We start from the raw sequence: 19,060 nt of genomic DNA on the forward strand, positions 1-19,060 counted from the left end.
TAATGTCTTTGAGCCTCATAGATCTGGCTATAACTGAATCACAAAGATTTGAAATTTCTACAGCAAGTATTTATATTAAGTGTAGTATAAATACAAGTTATTGTTATAAATAATAAATATATATTATAATAAATATAATAATACAAATTATAATTTCCCATTCATATGAAGGTGAAATGACCTTATAATTTAATATTCAATAGCACTAATGGCACAAGGGCTTAAAATGGCAGAAAACCAAGCAGCCCTGAGTCTCTAGCTCTAAATACACAATTATTTCTATAAAACAAGGTGGTCTTCAGCCTAATGTTAAGTATATTAAGTATTCTGTAGATCATATCCAAAAAAAAACTAGTTATTCATGGGACAGCACGGATTCCATAACTCAAAGTGCAGACAGCCTCCTCACTTTGAAACAGTAATCAGTTCCCTGGTGGCCCAGGGGCTCAGGAGAGACTGCTGCCTGTGGCTTCCCACACACTTACCAGCATCTGCTGTCGGAGCTGCCGGGCCAGGACACTGTCCTGAAGAGCATTCTCCCGCTGAGAGGCATCGGCCAGCACATTTGCTGTGGTTTCTGCTTCCTGAAGCCACTTGACAAAGTTCTCCAGGTCTCTACGAGAAGTCTGCACTGTCTGTAGCTCAGCCTCCAAGGCACTCTGTCTATCAGCGATGCTAAAAGAAACAACATAGAAGACACAGCTCTGTGACTTTCAGGGTGATGTCATACATCATACGCACCCAAGACAAAATTAACACACAGCCTCAGAGGAACCTCCATCCTTTAAGCCATCAAACGGAAATGTGTGATTTTTTTCATCTGTGTGTCTAAAATAATCCTTAAAGAGGATGTCTAGTGACTTGTGAGATACCAGTACAGAGACAGAGAAATATTAACAAAGCCACACCCACAACATAAAATAAATCATGCCTGTATTTTACATATCAGATTTGTGCATTAACATGATCTCTTATAGATTTATGCCAAAAATCTATGAACTGCCATAAAAGGGATGTCAATCAAAGGTGATATTAATACATAGTCATACTTCACTCACTGAATTTAAAAGAGCAAATTCAAAATAAATATTTAAGACTTAAAAACAAACAATACACAGGCTAACATGGAGAGCTCAGTGTTGAAGCACTTGCCTAGTATTTACAAGGCCCTGGGCCCAACCCCCAACACCACAAAGGAAATAATAACTTTTGGCTTTTGCTAATAATCTAAGTAAATATAATGTGATTTAATAATACTTGACTTAATAATTAATATTTAGTAATATCAACTTAATATTTAATAGTATCTGAAAGACACTGAACAAACAAGCTTTTATGAATGTTTCATAAGTTCTACATCAAAACTAGAGCACCGAGAGTTATCTGAATTAGGCAAGGTATATACCTGTAAATCCAACATTTATAGCTGTATATACCTCCAAGTTTCACAGTGAGAAAATAGACAAACTATTTTTATTAAATGGATACTAGGCTAGATAGATGGATGGACCTGTGACCCAGAGTGTGTGATGTACCATCACCAGGATGAAGTTTGGGTCTCAGAAAGTAACAAGCTCAGTGGTCCAAAGACTCTTGTAATTCCAGCTCCAAAGGGCACAATGATACAATTCCTATTCTGGCTTCTATAAAGGCAGGAAGGGGCATGCACACACATATACACTCACAGATACCAAATAAATAAATCTTAATTTGAAAAAAAGGCACTCACATATTTTTAGTCCTATCTATCTAGACCCAAGAACACTGGAACTGCCCGCCCATTCAAAGTGTCATACACAAATGTTTAGAGCTTCATGATTCAGAATACTGAAACACCACTGTACATTATCTGAAGGAAGCACTAACCAATGGACCATTATATGCTAATACATGAACAATTACTCAACCACAGAATGAATAAAACCATCCTGATAAACACTCTAACTTAACATGCCCACACCACAAAAATAGGCTAAGAGAAGGAGTCCAAGTTCCAAAGGACACATACTGTGAGATTCCATTTGGGGGAAATCTCTAAAGCAACTAAACTCAAGACAGGGAAAGCAGATGACTTATCCTCCAGGACCATAAACAACCCAAACAGGAGGTGGAGAGTAAAGCGCACTCCATGCAAGCAATGGGATAGGACTCAGAAACTGAGACAAACTACACTCAATGATATGATCGGGCTCTCAAATTCATGCTTCTAAGTGAAAGAAGCCAGATACAAAGGACAACAGTGAATCAATTAATGTGACCTTCCGAGATGACATAATCATAGCAGCAGCTACTCTATAAAATTCCTCTAGTCCCATTTGTCTAGAAAATAAACCCGAACTGCCTGTAGTAGTTTGAATAGGAATGGCTTCCAAAGACTAATGTGTGGGAATGCTTGGCCCACAGCGAGTGGCACTATTAAAAGGTGTGGCCCTGTTGGAGGAAGTGTGCCAATATGGAAGTAGGCTTTGCGGTCTTCTAAGCTCAAGTATGGTCAGGGTGACATGGTCTTTCTCTTGTTGCCCACAGATCAACACCATTGCATACACTAGCAAGATTTTGCTGAAAGGACCCTGATATAGCTGTCTCTTGTGAGGCTAAGCCAGGGCCTAGCAAACACAGAAGTGGATGCTCACAGTCAGCTATTGGATGGATTACAGGGACCCCAATGGAGGAGCTAGAGAAAGTATCCAAGGAGCTAAAGGGATATGCAACCCTATAGGAGGAACAACAATATGAACTAACCAGTACCCCCAGAGCTCATGTCTCTAGCTGCATGTGTAGCAGAAGATGACCTAGTTGGCCATCATTGGGAAGAGAGGCCCCTTGGTCTTGCAAACTTTATATGCCTCAGTACAGGGGAATGCCAGGGCCAAGAAGTGGGAGTGGGAGGGTAGGGAAGTGACGGGGGAGGTTATGGGCAACTTTTGAGATAGCATTGGAAAATGTAAATTAAGAAAATACCTAATAAAGAAAAAAAAAAAAGATGTAGAACTCTTAGCTCCATTTCCAGCACCATGTCTGTCTGCAAGCCACCATGCTTCCTGCCAGGATAATGAACTAAACTCCATTATCTGGAAACTAGCTCCAATTAACTGCTTTCCTTTAAAAGAGTTGGCATGGTCATGGTGTCTCTTCCCAACAATAGAACCCTAACAGAGACACTGCCCTACTCGGAATGTTCCGTCCTCTAAAACTTTTTGCCAATTTCTCTCCCCAACTTTAACCTCTACTTTTCTCTCATATTCTCTTCATGTCCAAGTAATGTTTCAGATTTTCTAGAATGTTATTGATAGTATGACTGTGTAAAAACTTTATACCTACATTATAGTGTCCTTCCTACTATCTCTACTTAACAAGATCAAACTTATCTTTTAAAGTTTAGAACCCATCTCTTTGAGACTATTCTTTCTCAAGTTTCCTCACTCTGGGTTTATAAAAGGACAGTGAGCTGCTCTATATAAAAAATAATCATGTGTATTCTAGAAAGGTCCTTAGATTCTGATCTGCTTCCACTCTACACTTTATAATATATAGACTTTTTAATCTGTCCACTTATTCTACAACCTACAGGCAGCAATTGTTTTCCATATTTCCACATTCCTCAGAGTCCATACTGCAGAACTATGATGTTCACCAGATGGATATCTGGCCTTTGAGATTTGTTCCTAAATGCCATTTTTCCCTAAAGAACCTGGAGATAGACTACATCAAACTATATACACCATGAAGGGGTAAAATTCCAGAACCAAAGAAACAAGACTCCTGACAACAGGAACCATCAGGAGGCTATTTGGTGGTGACAAAGGGGATCAAAGAGAGAAGAGTGTGTTGTCACTTTGACTGCTCTGTGGTCTCTGTATTAACTCGACAAAACTTACAAAAGATATACTCAAATGAAATGTCTCCAAAAGGGAGAACAAAACCATAAGATCCAAGAAGAGATGACACATTGAGAGAAGAAGAATAGACATACTCAGTATGGTGAGTGAAGGTACACACAGAATGCATGGCACCAGGAGAGATGCCTTCAAGATAAAGATAGCAGAAGTGACAGCTTCCCTAACGTGGCAGACTTTGTGAAAAATTACACTGCCAGGCTACTGAAAAGATGTGAGAGGAATTAGCAATAGGAACGAAGAAACTTATGCATTAAAAAAAAAAAAACCACAGAGGTAAATACTAACTTCCGATAAAGTAAAAGAATCAAAGGATCAGTGAAAGTCCCTGTCTCGAGGAAACAAGACAGAGAGCAATACAGGGAGACTTCTGGTACTCTCCTCTGGCCTGCACATGAACGTGCAAGGATACACACAAAGGCATATACCATACATACACAATACACCTTCTAATTATAAAAAGGAATATTGAAGTTTAGACTCTGTTTATAGAAGTCTAAATGATACATATGTCATAATGAATTATAGTGGAGGACATATGTATGTCTGTATATGACTCAGTAGTAGAATGCTTGCCTACCACATGCACAAACCTAATTTCTAGAACTACACACACACACACACACACACACACACAAAGAGTTATCATAGCCCACACATATATGTCACTTTGTGTTCTGATTTCTGACGTTAATATAATTTATATGAAGTTTCTAACAGAGTGCAGCTCAGCTGATTTTTTGTTTCTAAAATTAGATCCAAATCTAGTGTGGTATACTGAATTTTATTCACACACACACACACACACACACACACACACACACGTGTGTGTGTGGATAGATAGATAGATAGATAGATAGATAGATAGATAGATAGATAGATAGATAGATAGATAATATGTATATATATATATACACACACACATATACAAATATTCAATCAAGCAGGTTAATAAATTATTTTTAATAGCCCTGTATGCTACCTTCAGAAGAAAAGAACCTATTTTTGCCTCTTCTGCAATTTCCCAGGAACATGGCTTCGAGTGAACCATGTAAAAGTCTTTGATATATCAGTTCTCGCCTTAGAATGAAGAGCTTGGAGCAGATCAGTGGAAGAGCCATTTCAGACTCTCTAGGGGTCCTTTTCAAACTGTGTAAGCCATTGCTGATATCATAGGCACAGCTGGAAGAGTTCTTCCACTGTTGTTCCCATCCTAGCTTGAAATCCCACTTCACTAAGTGTCTCTACTTGTACATGAAATGTTACTGGAGCAAAGAGGTTGAGAGGCACTGATCCTAGGGCTCCTGTGGCCATGCCTAGTACTGAACCCACATTCATCTAGAGTCTCAGGGTGCATATGTGTGTGCACATGCGCATTTGTGTGTAACAGCCAAGGGCAAACTGATGTAACTCCTGAGATACCTTCTGCTTTTACTAACACAGTCTGGCAGGCCACATAGGCTACATTGGCTGGTGACTGAGCCCCAAGGATCTACCTATCTCTGTCCCCACAGCCCTGGGACTACCAGAGCACACTATCATGTTTGGAGCTTTTCATTTATTACAAACATGGTTCTGTAGGTCCAGCTCAGGTCTTCACCCAATGCTTGATTTGCTGGGTCTCAAATAAGACCAGGATGGAGTAGAAGAAGCAAAAGGACAAAGATGACCGTATGTATGGAAAGGATCCTATTATAATGGGAATAAAAGTTTTAACTTTAGGAAATCTGAGTTCAGAAGACAAAAGCAGGGACTTTTTAAAAATCTAAATCTTTAAACCTATAAAATCAAAAAAAGCAAGAATAGGCTGAAAACATGTAAGATATAACATTTGAAGTCTACACAGGGTACTTTAGCTAAAATATTTTTATGCCTCAAACAAAAGAAATAACCAACTATAGGACACAAAGAAAATAGAAATAGCTTCACATAGGAAATGTAAGGCCATCCACGGGTGACAGATTTGTGATCGTTTATATTAAAGGGAACCAGGATTTTCTAAAATATGAAGTCTTAGCTTTCACATGATGTCTGTAATAAAACTCACTGTGATAGTCTATAAAACAAACCGATAGCCATTTTGTAACATAAAATATAGCCACCTACAAAGCAGGCTTTTGAAAACGCAATTTTAAAGATGTTAGGCAATATTTGGTATTTTAGGCTACAGAATGTAATATACTGTTCTATGAAGTATGTGTATGCTTATAATTGGTCAAAGAGAACATTGTCCCCAAATTTTTTTACAAGATGCAAAACGAGTTCTTAGGAAAGCCACAGTTGTGTGTTGCTAATTTTGACGTCTTTAACGGTGATCTCTGCAGAAGATTTAAATGTATTTATCTCTTTCAGCATGGAAAATGGCAGAATCAGTCTAAGTAGAAGGTAGGAAACTTACAGGGAAGTAATTTCCTAAGATTTTGTTCATCTGAAATAGATACCAACACATACTGTGGGGAAAGCCTTTCAGTGTGCACAGAGAGGCCTGGGGAACTGTAGCAGTCCTTGCTACATAGAGATTGCGCCTTTCCCAAGCCACTTAAAAATTCACCCCACAGGTCTTAAGGGGTCTGTGTGCTAAGGCACTGATGCCAGAGCACTTAAAAGTTAAAGAGGAGAGCTCTGGCCCCAGCTCATGATGCAAGGTTGTGTAGAACACAGCAGAGCACCTACTTCCCTGTGGGGCTGCCATTGCCAGTTAAAAAAACAACAACAGACCACCCAGACATTTCCATAAGAGGCTGCGTTCTCGCTAGATCTTTTTTAATTATTTATTTAAACTAGATCACTACTCACATTTGCTCTTCACTTTATCAATCAATATTTTATCATTCCATACCCTTCCCGACATGCACCGGTCCACGTTCCAAAGGCATCTTCAACCAAGTCCCAGAGCTCCTGCTATACAATCAGCCAGACTTGGACCTTAGTCTCCTCAGGCCAAGGCCTCATCTGGGCTTCACTGAAACTGGAATTCTTAAGCCCAAAAGTACTATGTTTTCAATTTCCACCCCCACCCCACCCCCATTCCTGTCTAATCTGGCTGTCCCCTCCTCACAGCAAAGTTCTCTGAAATTATTTCTATAAATCGTCTGCACTTTCTCGCCTCTAGATTGTTTTTCCCCACAAAGCTACAGTGTCTCTCAGTTCAGTGTCTTTCATAAGATTCTATCTTTTAATATTTCCACCCTATCACACCATACAGCTAAACCACCAAAGCATGCCAACATCCAAGGCAGATCCGAAGACTACAGTATCCATGGCTGCATCACAATAGCCAACAATGTCTTCATTTCAAAAGCAATTGTGTCCTTTCTGCTCTTCCCAACTGTTCTTTTTAGCCCAGTGAACAACTCTCAAAGCATGATGTACAGAGATTAAGTTGGAACCAACGCAGTGTCGCTCCCAGACTTATCACGCACTAGCCTCCCATCGCGCTCATGCCGAGACGCCTGTGCTTCATAAAGTTCACATCTGACCACTGGGTTTTGCTTTCTACCATTTTAAAGTCCCGTTCTTACATTACACTGCCAACTTCATTTACAAGTTCCAAACAACCGCCTACAATTATGTTAATCTTTATCCCAACTTCTTCCATACCATGTTTGCATTCTACTATTTCTCTTAATAGAATGTGAGCTTTCTGGTGGAAGGAACACGTATGTTTATGGTTGGTTCTTCTGTACTCTCTTGGGGCCTGGACAGATGGAGACTAGTGAATAGTTCATTAATTAAATGATTAATTCACTGATGGAATAAAAACAAAACAAATGAAAGAAAAGACAAAGACTGTGCCCACTAACCCTCTATATTATTTGATGCAAAACTGAGAAAAATGTCTGCATGTAGGGGCCTGGCACAAACTGAACACAGGAATCTTCTCTCCATACACCATACAAATAGTATGTCATGATGGCTGTGCTTTATTAAGGGCAGAAAAACAATACATGGACTATTAAATAGCAGAACAGAACAATGTAGAAGAGTATAACTTTTATACTTCTCTCAATGTGAACAGCGTAAACAAAAGAAACAGACTGAAAACCAAAGGTGACTATTGAGGAAAGAAATTGCCTTCCAAGAGGAAAGTCCAGCTGACTGATGCAAACCTCTGGCTCTCATAATAGTAAATCAGCAAGAAGGAAAAAGCTAACTGCACTTCCCATCAAAGTCCATTGACTGAGCATGACAGTCGCTAATTTTATGAGCTCAGTGGTTGAGCCTGGCCAAAGGGTAGGCAAAAGCGGTAATCCTGATATGATGTCTTTCATTGGCCACTCTTAAAAGGTTTTGAGCCAATACCTTTTTGTATTGAAAAGGTATTGAAAAGGGGCCCATGCTGAAGAATATACGCTTTTTGCTTAATCTACAGAGACAATAAGCAAACACGACAGAGAAAGGAAAACAAAACGGAAGCTTGGAGACACGCGACAAAATTCACTGTGAAAACTACTACGGTCCAGGAACTACCAAATTCAGTCCATTTATTTCAGAGTCTCCTAGGTCCCAGGCTGCCCCAAACTCCTGGTGCCACGGAGGATGTCCTTGAACTCCTGATCCCACTGCCCACATCTCTTGAGTGCTGAGATTACAGGCAATTGTTACTATACCCTGTTTATGCAGGATTTGAGAATTGAACCTCAAGACAAGCCATCTACAATGGAGCTATACGCCCAGTCCTCAGGCTCAGTCATCAGTGGACACAAAACTTCTGTCAGTCCATGTAAATATACCCAGTCCATGAGTACCAATGAATAAAGACAGTCTTATATAAAAAGAAAATAAAGTTATTTCACTCATCAGTTTGAATCGTTTGCATGGCACTCAATCAAACCATAGTCCTTTAAGTTTTATATTCTTTTCTTGCCAGGATGGCTAGATCTGTGCTTTAGCACAAGACACTTGAATACAACATGGATTAAGCAAGTGTGGTGATTTCACTAAGTAAGATAATTGGATTTTTTTAAAAGAAGTTTCATCTACTAATAAAGACTGAGTGCAACTCTAATGCATTCATTAAAGCAGATAATCCAACACTTTACCATCAGGATCAGTAGAAACCATTCAGAATGACAAACAAGTCTGCATATCAGTCCCGTGGAAGACATGACAGCGATGATGTTAATTTGGGTGCACTTTTGTGGAGCACAGACCAGGAACCAAGAACGTTTATATATGACTTTTGATCTCACAGTAGGCCTACCCATCAGCCATGCCCTCCGCTTTAAAGGAAAAGCTGAGACCCAGCGAGATGAAATAACTTGCTCAAGGTTCACACTGGACTTGCTCTACCTCTACCATCCTGGAAGTGCCTTCCTTATAATAGGCATGTGTGGTGATAGGACAAGAGAAAGTCCATAGTTAATTAGTGACTTGTGAGAAACCATAGCATATAGTCATGGGATCTGATTTCCTTTATAATCCTTCAGAACAGATCATTCTATTTCTATACATACACATACATATATACATCCATACTCATAGACAGGCATACATTATTTATATATGTATGTATATGTATATGTGTATGTGTATATATATACATATATATATATAGTGTTATTTTATCTATATAGAGCAAAAATAAAGGACTAAACAACCATTCACATCCAAATCAGGCATCCACGCTCCAAAACTTGCTATAAATTGAGTATTACTAACCCTGACACCTGAAATGCTCTGAAATCTAAAATTGATTTCAGTACTGACATGATGCTGCGGTGGAAATTTCTGTTTCATTTACTAAACATGTTATATAAATTGCCTTCTGGTTATATGTTTAAAATATACATGACTTTTTATTAGTTAATTAATTACAGTGCTGGCATGGTACAAGGCTTCACACATGCTACAATTTCCCAACTTACACAGTATGTTGAAAACAGAATAAATTTCATGTTTAGATTTGAGCATCATCTTCTATATCTTTCATCATGTGCCTGTAAATATCTGCAAGTCCAAACCACTTCTTGTCCCAAGCATTTCAGATAAAGAATATTCAACTTGTGCACACATATCTTGACTATCAAAATTTGCAGTAAGTAATTATCTAACTGGCATTAAAAAAGGAAAGCAAAGATCTAAGAATTTCTATACATTTCTCTATATTACAGATCATCTTCCAGAAGGTTTAGGGAAGCAATCAAGCAGACTAATACTCGTGCTGCTAGGAGGAAGTCATTCCCACTGCATAAAGACTATAATTAAGGCACTCACATTAAAGGGCAGCTGTCTGTTATCAGGGCTGCTTGGGGCTTATACACTGTAGATAAGGGAATGAGGACCTTTAACTATGAATGGTCAATTTCAATTCATACCAAACATCTCCCCTGAAAGCTCATATTAAACTTTATGAATCACAGCCACTAACAACATTACTGTGTATGCAAGTGTGATACCCCTTCACCTGTGCACAATTCTGCTGACAATGATGTATATTCAGAGTATATTCAGAGATGATGTGAAGTAAGAGGAAGTGATGATAAAGGCCTGGCGGGGGCCATCAGAGTTGGCACAGTGGCCATGTGCTAGAGCTTGCTCTATTCTATTATTCACGGAAGCTCCCGTATCTTTAATCTGATCTGTTCTCCATACACAGTACAGAGAAGCACCAGTAAATAGAACCGCAGATCTGAGAAGCAAGAGCACACAGCGAGCATTCACCAGCAATAGCTGACATTCTGATAACAAAGAAGAAAAATTAAACTCTTGGTAAAGGAAGTAAGAGCCTGGCTGTGTAGGCAAAAAGGCAAAAATCCAAATTCCAGCTATGCTTGATGAGCTGTGTGACTCTGGGGAACTCTCTGCTGCCTCTGAGCTTCCATTTACAACCAATGCAATGCTGAGGAAGATGCGTCCTGTCTCTTAAGGCTGTGGGCGAACTACAGGAGAGCTGTGTCAAGTGCCTACCACAGTTAGAAACAGTGAGAAGTCACTCAGATCCACACTGGAAAACCACAGCAGACACTCACAGGAGACAGCAGCTGATTAAGTTTGTCTTCCATGTTTCAGAATTCAGAGCATGGATAGTGTTACCGGCTTTTGGTCTTAAGAAATTGTCGTTTGCTTTCTATGTCACTAAGCTTGACAGTGTTAGGCTAGCCCAAGTGGTCTCAAAGGAGTTGCTTAGTAGATCTACCCCCAGAGTGGTGGTAGAAAAACTCACTCCTTTTTCTGTCTAACTAAAAAGCTTAAGTGCATAGAATGGAAACAGACTCACAGAATACTCCATTATTAATAAAGCTTCAAAGATTATACAGGAAGATCCCAAGTTTAATCCCACTCTGAGCTACTTTGCAAGTTCAGCTACATTAGTAAGACTCTGCTGTGCCCCCAGAATAATTCATTTACTAATTAATTAAAATTTCAGTGGAAGGAGTTTTAAAAGCTTCCTGTGGAAGATAATTTAAAAAGTGGAGAAGTATTGGTCTAAAGTCTGTCTTTATAAGAACAATGTCAAAAACACAAAAGAAGGTTAATATAATCTCACACCTTGCTTAAGAAAGGAAGGAATGGTTTATATATTCCCAAGAGATGTCTATTTAGGATAGTTAAAGATTTGAAAGACACACAGTTTCAATATAGAAGCTGTGGCTGTCACTCAGGAAGGATTCTGTGAGCCAAGGTTTTGTTGTATTTTCCTAACCGCATAAAGAACAATATGACCTAAATCATGTCTGAATATTAATAGGAATTCTCATTACTAAAACAACTCAGAAACAGAATAAAGTGAAGCACGTGTTTTCACTACGACAAAACTGGGGCTCTGTGGCTACCTCAACGCTGATAAATGAGAGATCTCCTTGGGATATAATTTGTCTTTAATTGCCTCGTCCGTCTAACTTAACTGCAGCCATGGACTGTCTTAGAGTATTTACAAAGAAAAGCCTCAATGTTGCTAAGAAAAAGCAGACTGTTCATTCCAGCGAGTGCTCAACTTTTTGGAATTGCTTACAAAAAAAAAAAACCAAAGCCATGTTTCTTACACATGTAATTTCTGGAAATGGATGAAGCAGTTTTAAGATATATCTCTGTGGTTTTTAATGCATTTCCCTCCCTATCTTAGTTATGAGATCTACACAAACAACATGGCATGATACAAGAACGCTATTCTGCTGAAACTGCCAAGATTGCAGCTATTTACCTTTAACTTTTGGCAAAGCTGTGTATTTGTTAGGGTCTATGGAGAACCTGAGTAAGCATCTAACACGTAAACATTCTCATCCTTCAAGGAGTTCCAGAACCTTGTTAAAGAATCTAACTCACAAGGCTCTCCAGAGGTCCAACCTAGTGGTGTGCTGCATAAAGGTGCATTCTCACAAGCCTCGCACCCTGTAGACAAAAAGAACCAACTCCCTTCGACAAGAGATTCTTTGGTCTCTATATGAGTGCAATAGCACCCATGGATACACTCATGCATGAGCACACGCATGTTCATGTGCAGATGTATACACGTACACATGTTCACATGCACACACACCCACACACACACAGGCACACACACAATTTAAAACACATCTATACGCAAAAATTCCTCTGTGTTAAGTTACCATTAAATTTTTGGAGTTATTTTAACATAAAATGTTCTGGTAGCAATTTTATCCATTACAAAATAAATATGTTTTGGTATTAAAATAATTTTCAAGAAATTGCACTTAGCATAAAAAAGAAGCCATAATTTCACTTACATATGGGCACTAACAGTAAGCTATATAAATATTTTAACTGATGATGGACATACATGGAATCTGGAAAAATGCTAACTGCTGCCCATGCTTTCTCGATCCCTGCAAGATTAAGTGAGTGAAACCCTCTCTGAAACACATATGTTGTTCCAGGTTTTTCCATACATAATGATAAGACAATGATGGAAAGAAAAGATAATGAATTAGCCAAAACTCGGCACATAGATGATTTCTGAGGTCAGGTGGTAGATCCACAGTGTCTGGTCCTCATTTGAGAGTATCCCACCCAAATATCATACGCTATCACAGTAACAATTAGTACTAATATTAGCCTGATGTAGTTACAACTATCTGTGCTCTCAGAGAACTACAAAATGTATTCTAAATAATACAAAGAGGCATAGGGAAAAAAATAAGAAAACTTAAAATAATACTAGCAAGGTTTATTTTTAAAAATACAGTGTTAAAACTTCAAGAAGATATAAAAATACACACTCTGCACAAAATATACTGACATGAATTTTTTCATCAGAATTTAAAAGTAGAGAAAAATAATAAGATACACTTCTAATATTTGCCTATTTAGCTTGTTTCCATGGGAAAGCGAAGGAAATTGGATGCTCGGGAAGGAGATGCACATGTCCCCACCCAGGCTTACCTTTGTTTGAGATTGACCCATGATGTTTTCAAGTACTCCGTGGTTTCTTCCACATTCCTTGTGTCATCGCCACTGTATTCTTCCAGAAGTTTCTGCAGGACATTATCAAACGCCATGATGACACCATCGCCAGACCCCAGCTCTTGAAGCAATAGCTAAGGTGTAAATTGAAACACAGTTAGAACTGGTCACTCAGTAACTATTACTACCACCCCTGGTTACTCAATAACTAGTACTACCCACCCATGGTCACTCAATAACTACTACTACCTACCCATGGCCACTCAATAACTAAAACTACCTACCCATGGCTACTCAGTAACTAGGACTACCCAACTCTCATAGTCCTGAAAAGATTTAGCACATTTTAGACACAGAAATCATAAGAAGGAAGCAAGAGGACAAACTCTCAAGTTTAAATCAGAACAATCAAACCAGAGTAATTCTAGAAATAGCAAAAAGAGAGCTTTTCCACCATGGTAGTCTGAAGTCCCAGGCAGTTTCGGGAGGTGGACACCCTCTTCTGACCTCTATAGCCACCTGCACTCTTGCATGACACACATATACACATGCTTTAAAATATAATAAAAATACTTGTTTAAAAGAGAACATGCCTGAGGAATCAGGTGCCTAGTAGGTGAGAGTAAAATATTACCCATTGAGATTTCTGGCCTCCTCAAACCCTCGTATTCCTGGAATGCCCTTGTCATTCTTTTTGCTGTGTAGCTAATTCTCACAGAACATGAATCATATCAACATAAACTGAGTTCTTGTGTATACATTTAGAGACACGTCGGAAGATTACCCTGGTGGAAACCCTCTGCCCTTTAACTCCGAATCAGTCTGAGTGTTTGCAAAGATAACAGCTGGAATGGATCAGGCAGCCAATGAAGATTTGTTCAGCATTCTATCTACACAGATGCTCAGTGTATCACAGGCACAATCCCCTTCACAGGTTCTCAACCCAGGGAGGTTAAGCGGGGTGTGTGTGTGTGTGTGTGTGTGTGTGTGTGTGTGTGTGTCAATCAAGAAGGACACTTGTGTCACTTGTATCTGTAATGTTTTTGTAGCAATTGTGAAAGAAAAATCCACCTTAAGGCTTCAGAAAGAACATACACACTGTTCATTAGAGCAGCAGAGAATCTGTGTCTAGTACTTGTGAAAGACTGCTCCCAAACCTTTCCATTCCACAGATACCAAATTCACACACATCCCCTAGAGAAAATGGCATAGTGTTTGCACAATAAGACGTGCACGCCCTCCAGTGCACTTTAAGTCTCCTGTGGGTTACTTGCAGTGCTTAAAACAGTGGTTCTCAACCTGTGGGTCGCGACCCCTCAGAAGTCAAACTATCTTCTCACCAGGGTCACATATCAAATATCCTGTATATCGGGTATTTACATTACTGTTCATAACAGTAGCAAAGTTTCAGTTATGAAGTAGCAAGAACAATAATTAAATTGTTGGGGGTCACCATAACATAAGGAGCTGGGCTAAAGGATCACAGCACGAGGAAGGCTGGGAAGAACTGGCTTAAAATGACATCAATACTCATAATTAGTTGTCCTACTGTGTGGTCACGGGATAATGGCAAGCTAACAGAAAATCCATGTGTTCATTTTAAAATCTGTAGACATGGATGCTACAGATGGGAAGGCCAAGTGCATTCTGGGTATGAAGATGGAAGCACTGGTGAACATTGCTGATCAGGTTTTTCTAGTCATGTGTACAAAAGCTTCACTCTTACTTCGGGGCCATCGACAAGCGTCATAAACACATGGGACAATTCAGGAACTAACAGACGTGGCCAGGTGGATTTTAAATGATACCCATGAGATGATAGCCACGAGAAGCCCTCGTGTGCAGAGATTTAAGGCATTATTTGCAGGTTCTCAGTTTTCTTCCCACATTGTTCTAGATTACTACATTCTTCCTAAAAGTACATTTTCATCTCAGGCAATCACAAGGGCAAATACAAAGTATGTAACCACATGTCCAGCACAAGAAAATTTCTGTGACTACAGAAGTAATTTTTAAATAACACACTTTAAACACTGAGTGTTCAATATTCTCACCACTATTATGAAATTGGTCATGAAAGCTGTTGCTACTGATAAACATAGAATAGAGAATGACACTGAGGTACGACTTAGCTTGCACACTACAGAAGTACTCAAATGGAAGTCTAGAAAAATTTTATACATTAAAATAATCTCAGCCGGGCGTGGTGGCGCACGCCTTTAATCCCAGCACTCGGGAGGCAGAGGCAGGCGGATTTCTGAGTTCGAGGCCAACCTGGTCGACAAAGTGAGTTCCAGGACAGCCAGGACTACACAGAGAAACCCTGTCTCAAAAACACCAAAAAAAAAAAAAAAAAAGAAAAGAATCTCCCTAGACAGAAAAAGGGTCAACAAATGAGGATTGCCTTGTAGACGCTAACTATGGCTCTACTCACACAAGTGCACGTTCCTGCTCATTGTGTCTTTAGACATCTTCCCAAAATAACAAGAACCCTGTGATTAAATTCCCATAAATCTCAACATGTATGTCTAAGAACTTGGGAAAACGTGAGAGCCCCTAATTATAGTTATCAATATAAAACAAGTAAATCTATCAAATGACTGCATCAAAAAACTAGCCAATTTGCCTTACTTGATTATCAGAAACTTGTTTGCTAAGTGGGTCCCGGCGGGCCTGCTGCAGCATGTAGAAGCGAGCCTCGTATTTTCTCATGAGCTCTTCAGTCTCTTCCCTGTGGTCGTCCCACTGCAGGCTGTCCACAACCATGTCCTCCAGCTGCTGCCGCCGCAGCTCCACACCATGCTGAGTACTCTCCCACTGGGTCTTCAGCTTTTCCACTGGGGAGTGGGAGTAAAAAGAAACCTGTTAAAGTGACCACCACAGAAGGAAAAGACCTGGTTCCAAATATGCTATAAATAGATCTAGAAACAGAAAGAGTGGAAGACGATAAACATATCTTAAAGGAACTCTATGCTCACCTGCCACAACATTATGTACATAGTATAATGTATTATTATAGTAAGTAATGCTATATAATATGTACAGGGGTTGGAGAGATGGCTCGCAAATATGTACACTGTGTAAAAAAATACATTACACATCACACCATTATAGGTATATGTAGCCAATTCTATTGGCTCAGCTTCCTGAGTGCTGAGATTATTCTACAGTGCTCAGCTCACCAATTTTTCTTCCTTCAGTGCTGGGCTCAAATCCAGGACATTTCACATATCAAGTAACCACTTTACCCCTGAACTACATACATTGCTCTTCTAAATTGCTTTATTTATGTAAGTTAGTCCTTCCTCTGTTCCCCAGACTAGCCTGGAACTTGCAGCTCCCCTGATGTGGTATCCCAAGTAGCTTGGCTGACATCCAGGACTGGGCTACCTCACCACACATATTTCTAAAATTGTTCCTGAACAGCAAAAACTTGAATACGGCTTATGTTAAATACACTAGTCATGTAATAACAAAAATATCTACTGGATGGATGGATAGATAGATAGATAGAAAACAATTCCATAGATAGATAGATAGATAGATAGATAGATAGAAAACAATTCCCTAGTTCCTGTATTTCACAGAACCTGGTTTGACAATGACACCTAATGGCAGTCTAGGATAGGACGTTAACAAAAAGACACCGTCTCCTTCTGCCTAACAATGACAATCCCTCAGGCAAAGAACACTTTTTACATTTGCTCTAGTCTAGCGTGAGGCCTTTCTGACTGGCAATATTTTACATGTTCAAGTTCAACAGAAATACTGAGAATGAAGAAATTGCAAGTTCTCTGTACCTATAAGTTCACAGTCATAAAATTTCATGCTGGCTCCCCCCCCCCCCACTCCTGTACCATTTCTCCTTTTCTCAGTCCTGCTTTCTCTGTCTCTGTCTCTGTCTTTTGTCCTTCCCTTCTCTCTTTTCCCTCTCCAACACTCTCTCCTCTCCTGTCTTTTATCCTTATTTTTAAATCATAGATCTAAAAGGAGAGAGAGAGAGAGACCTTTCGAAATTTACACTTTGGTTCATTATCACAAGGAAAGTTCACAGCTGTGGGCTGAAATACCAGGAAATAATAGTTCTCCATATCAGCCCATGAATGGCAAACACAAGGCTCAGTGACATCTGGAGGCTGAACAACCTCAAAGGTACAGAAGAACGAGCCCAAGAAGAACTTAACTACAAGACAAACTCCAGCCAGGAATCTGGAGTTGCTGCTCCTGCAGAAAGCCCAAGTTGGGGCCCCGACACTATCACGGAGGTTCACAGCGATCCGTTACTCCAGTTCTAGGAGATCGAATGCCCTGATCTGTTCTCCATGGGCACCTGCATGCATGTGGTTCACATATTTCAATGCCATACAGACTTAGAAGCAGGCGAAACACTCACACACGTACAGTTTTTGAAAACTGAAAAGATTGGGTTTAGTTACAATGTAACATTCTGGTAAAATTCCTAAGATTACATATGGTCATTGTAAATCATGAGGCTATCGACTTGGAGTTTTTTAGAAGTCTGAGAGACTTACATGTCATAAATTCCATTAAATTGTTCAGTGAGTTATAATTTATAAAAAGTATCCATTGAGATCCTCTGCTGTATATTGTTTTAATAATGTAAGAAAATTACTGAAAGTTTTAACTCAAGGGAAGAAAAGACCAAACTATCATGATAGTCTAATTCTCAGCTAAATACTTATGGCCAATTTAACTACTGCTACAGTTCATTGGTTTGCACAAATACAAGCTGAAGTATCGAGTGACAGCAAATATCATTGGCCTATCATAAAAAATAAACTGATTATCCTATTCATTATAAATGATAAACCTGTTACTATTAGTGCCACAGGAGCTGGTAAGGGCTCTTTGCATACAATAATGATGAAGATTAATTAGTTGGGGAGTGGGGAGGACGAGGGGAGGAAGAAGAGGAGGAGAAGACAAAGACCAGAGACAGAAATAAGTGATAAGGGAAGATATTCAGGAGATAGAAACCCTGTTGTCAGAGAGAGAGGGAGAGGGAGAGGGAGAGGGAGAGGGAGAGGGAGAGGGAGAGGGAGAGGGAGAGGGAGAGGGAGAGGGAGAGGGAGGAAAGGAGGGAGGGAGAGAGAGAGACAGAAAGACAGACAGGTAGACAAAGACAGACAGAGAGAGAGACAGAGAGAGAGAGAGAGAGAGAGAGAGAGAGAGAGAGAGAGCACAAGTGTGTGCTAGGGTTGCAGCTCAGGCAAGAGTGGTTTCCTAGCGTGCCCAAGATCCTAGGCTCAGTCAGCAACACTGTCTGGGCTTGATATAGTGATCTCAGCCAGCAGTCCACCTGCTCAGGAAAAAAAAATAAAGTCCTGATAAGATGATCAGAAAGAAAAATGAAATGTGGCTAGAAATGGTCTGGTGCTGTGAACAGAGAAGATGTCCTACCAAGAGAGGGAGGAAAGATGACTCCAGAGTGCTCCCTCATATCGGAGTGCTCCATCATAAAAGATCCATATTTGATCAATTATCAAAATCAGGAAGACTAAAGGATAGTGGCTGTTTAAGTGAAAATAAATCAACGCCATCTGTCACTCAAAGTCCCCAGGCTAACTGTCTCCATCAGGAACCACTTTGTTCCACTTATTTTGAAAGCCAAACCCATCTATTAAGCCTATAGCCGAATGCTCTCCCTTAAGAAAAATTCAACTTTATTCGCCTAGTTTACATTCTCACGTGTATTTAACTGAGTCCCTCATGGTCTGCCAAGTGGGAGGACCAGAGACCAGGAAGGTGAGTCTGCATAGCCTGGGAATGGGAAAGAAGAT

At 39.7% G+C, this 19,060-nt stretch overlaps 1 protein-coding gene across 13 annotated transcripts in view; it reads right to left on the bottom strand.

Moving 5' to 3' along the window:
• Positions 1-19,060, bottom strand: part of Utrn (utrophin) — a 487,702-nt gene that overhangs the window by 238,519 nt on the left and 230,123 nt on the right. For all 13 annotated transcript variants that reach the window (XM_006512710.4, XM_011243167.3, XM_030245066.1 and 10 more), the window contains 3 exons: positions 15,891-16,096; positions 13,239-13,393; positions 486-675 (listed from right to left, as the gene is read on the bottom strand). In XM_006512710.4, coding sequence (XP_006512773.1) covers positions 486-675; positions 13,239-13,393; positions 15,891-16,096 — 551 coding nt within the window. The remainder of the gene's footprint in view (positions 1-485; positions 676-13,238; positions 13,394-15,890; positions 16,097-19,060) is intronic.

This window comes from Mus musculus, chromosome 10 (genome assembly GCF_000001635.26).
Source record: "Mus musculus strain C57BL/6J chromosome 10, GRCm38.p6 C57BL/6J".
Lineage (NCBI taxonomy): Eukaryota > Metazoa > Chordata > Mammalia > Rodentia > Muridae > Mus > Mus musculus.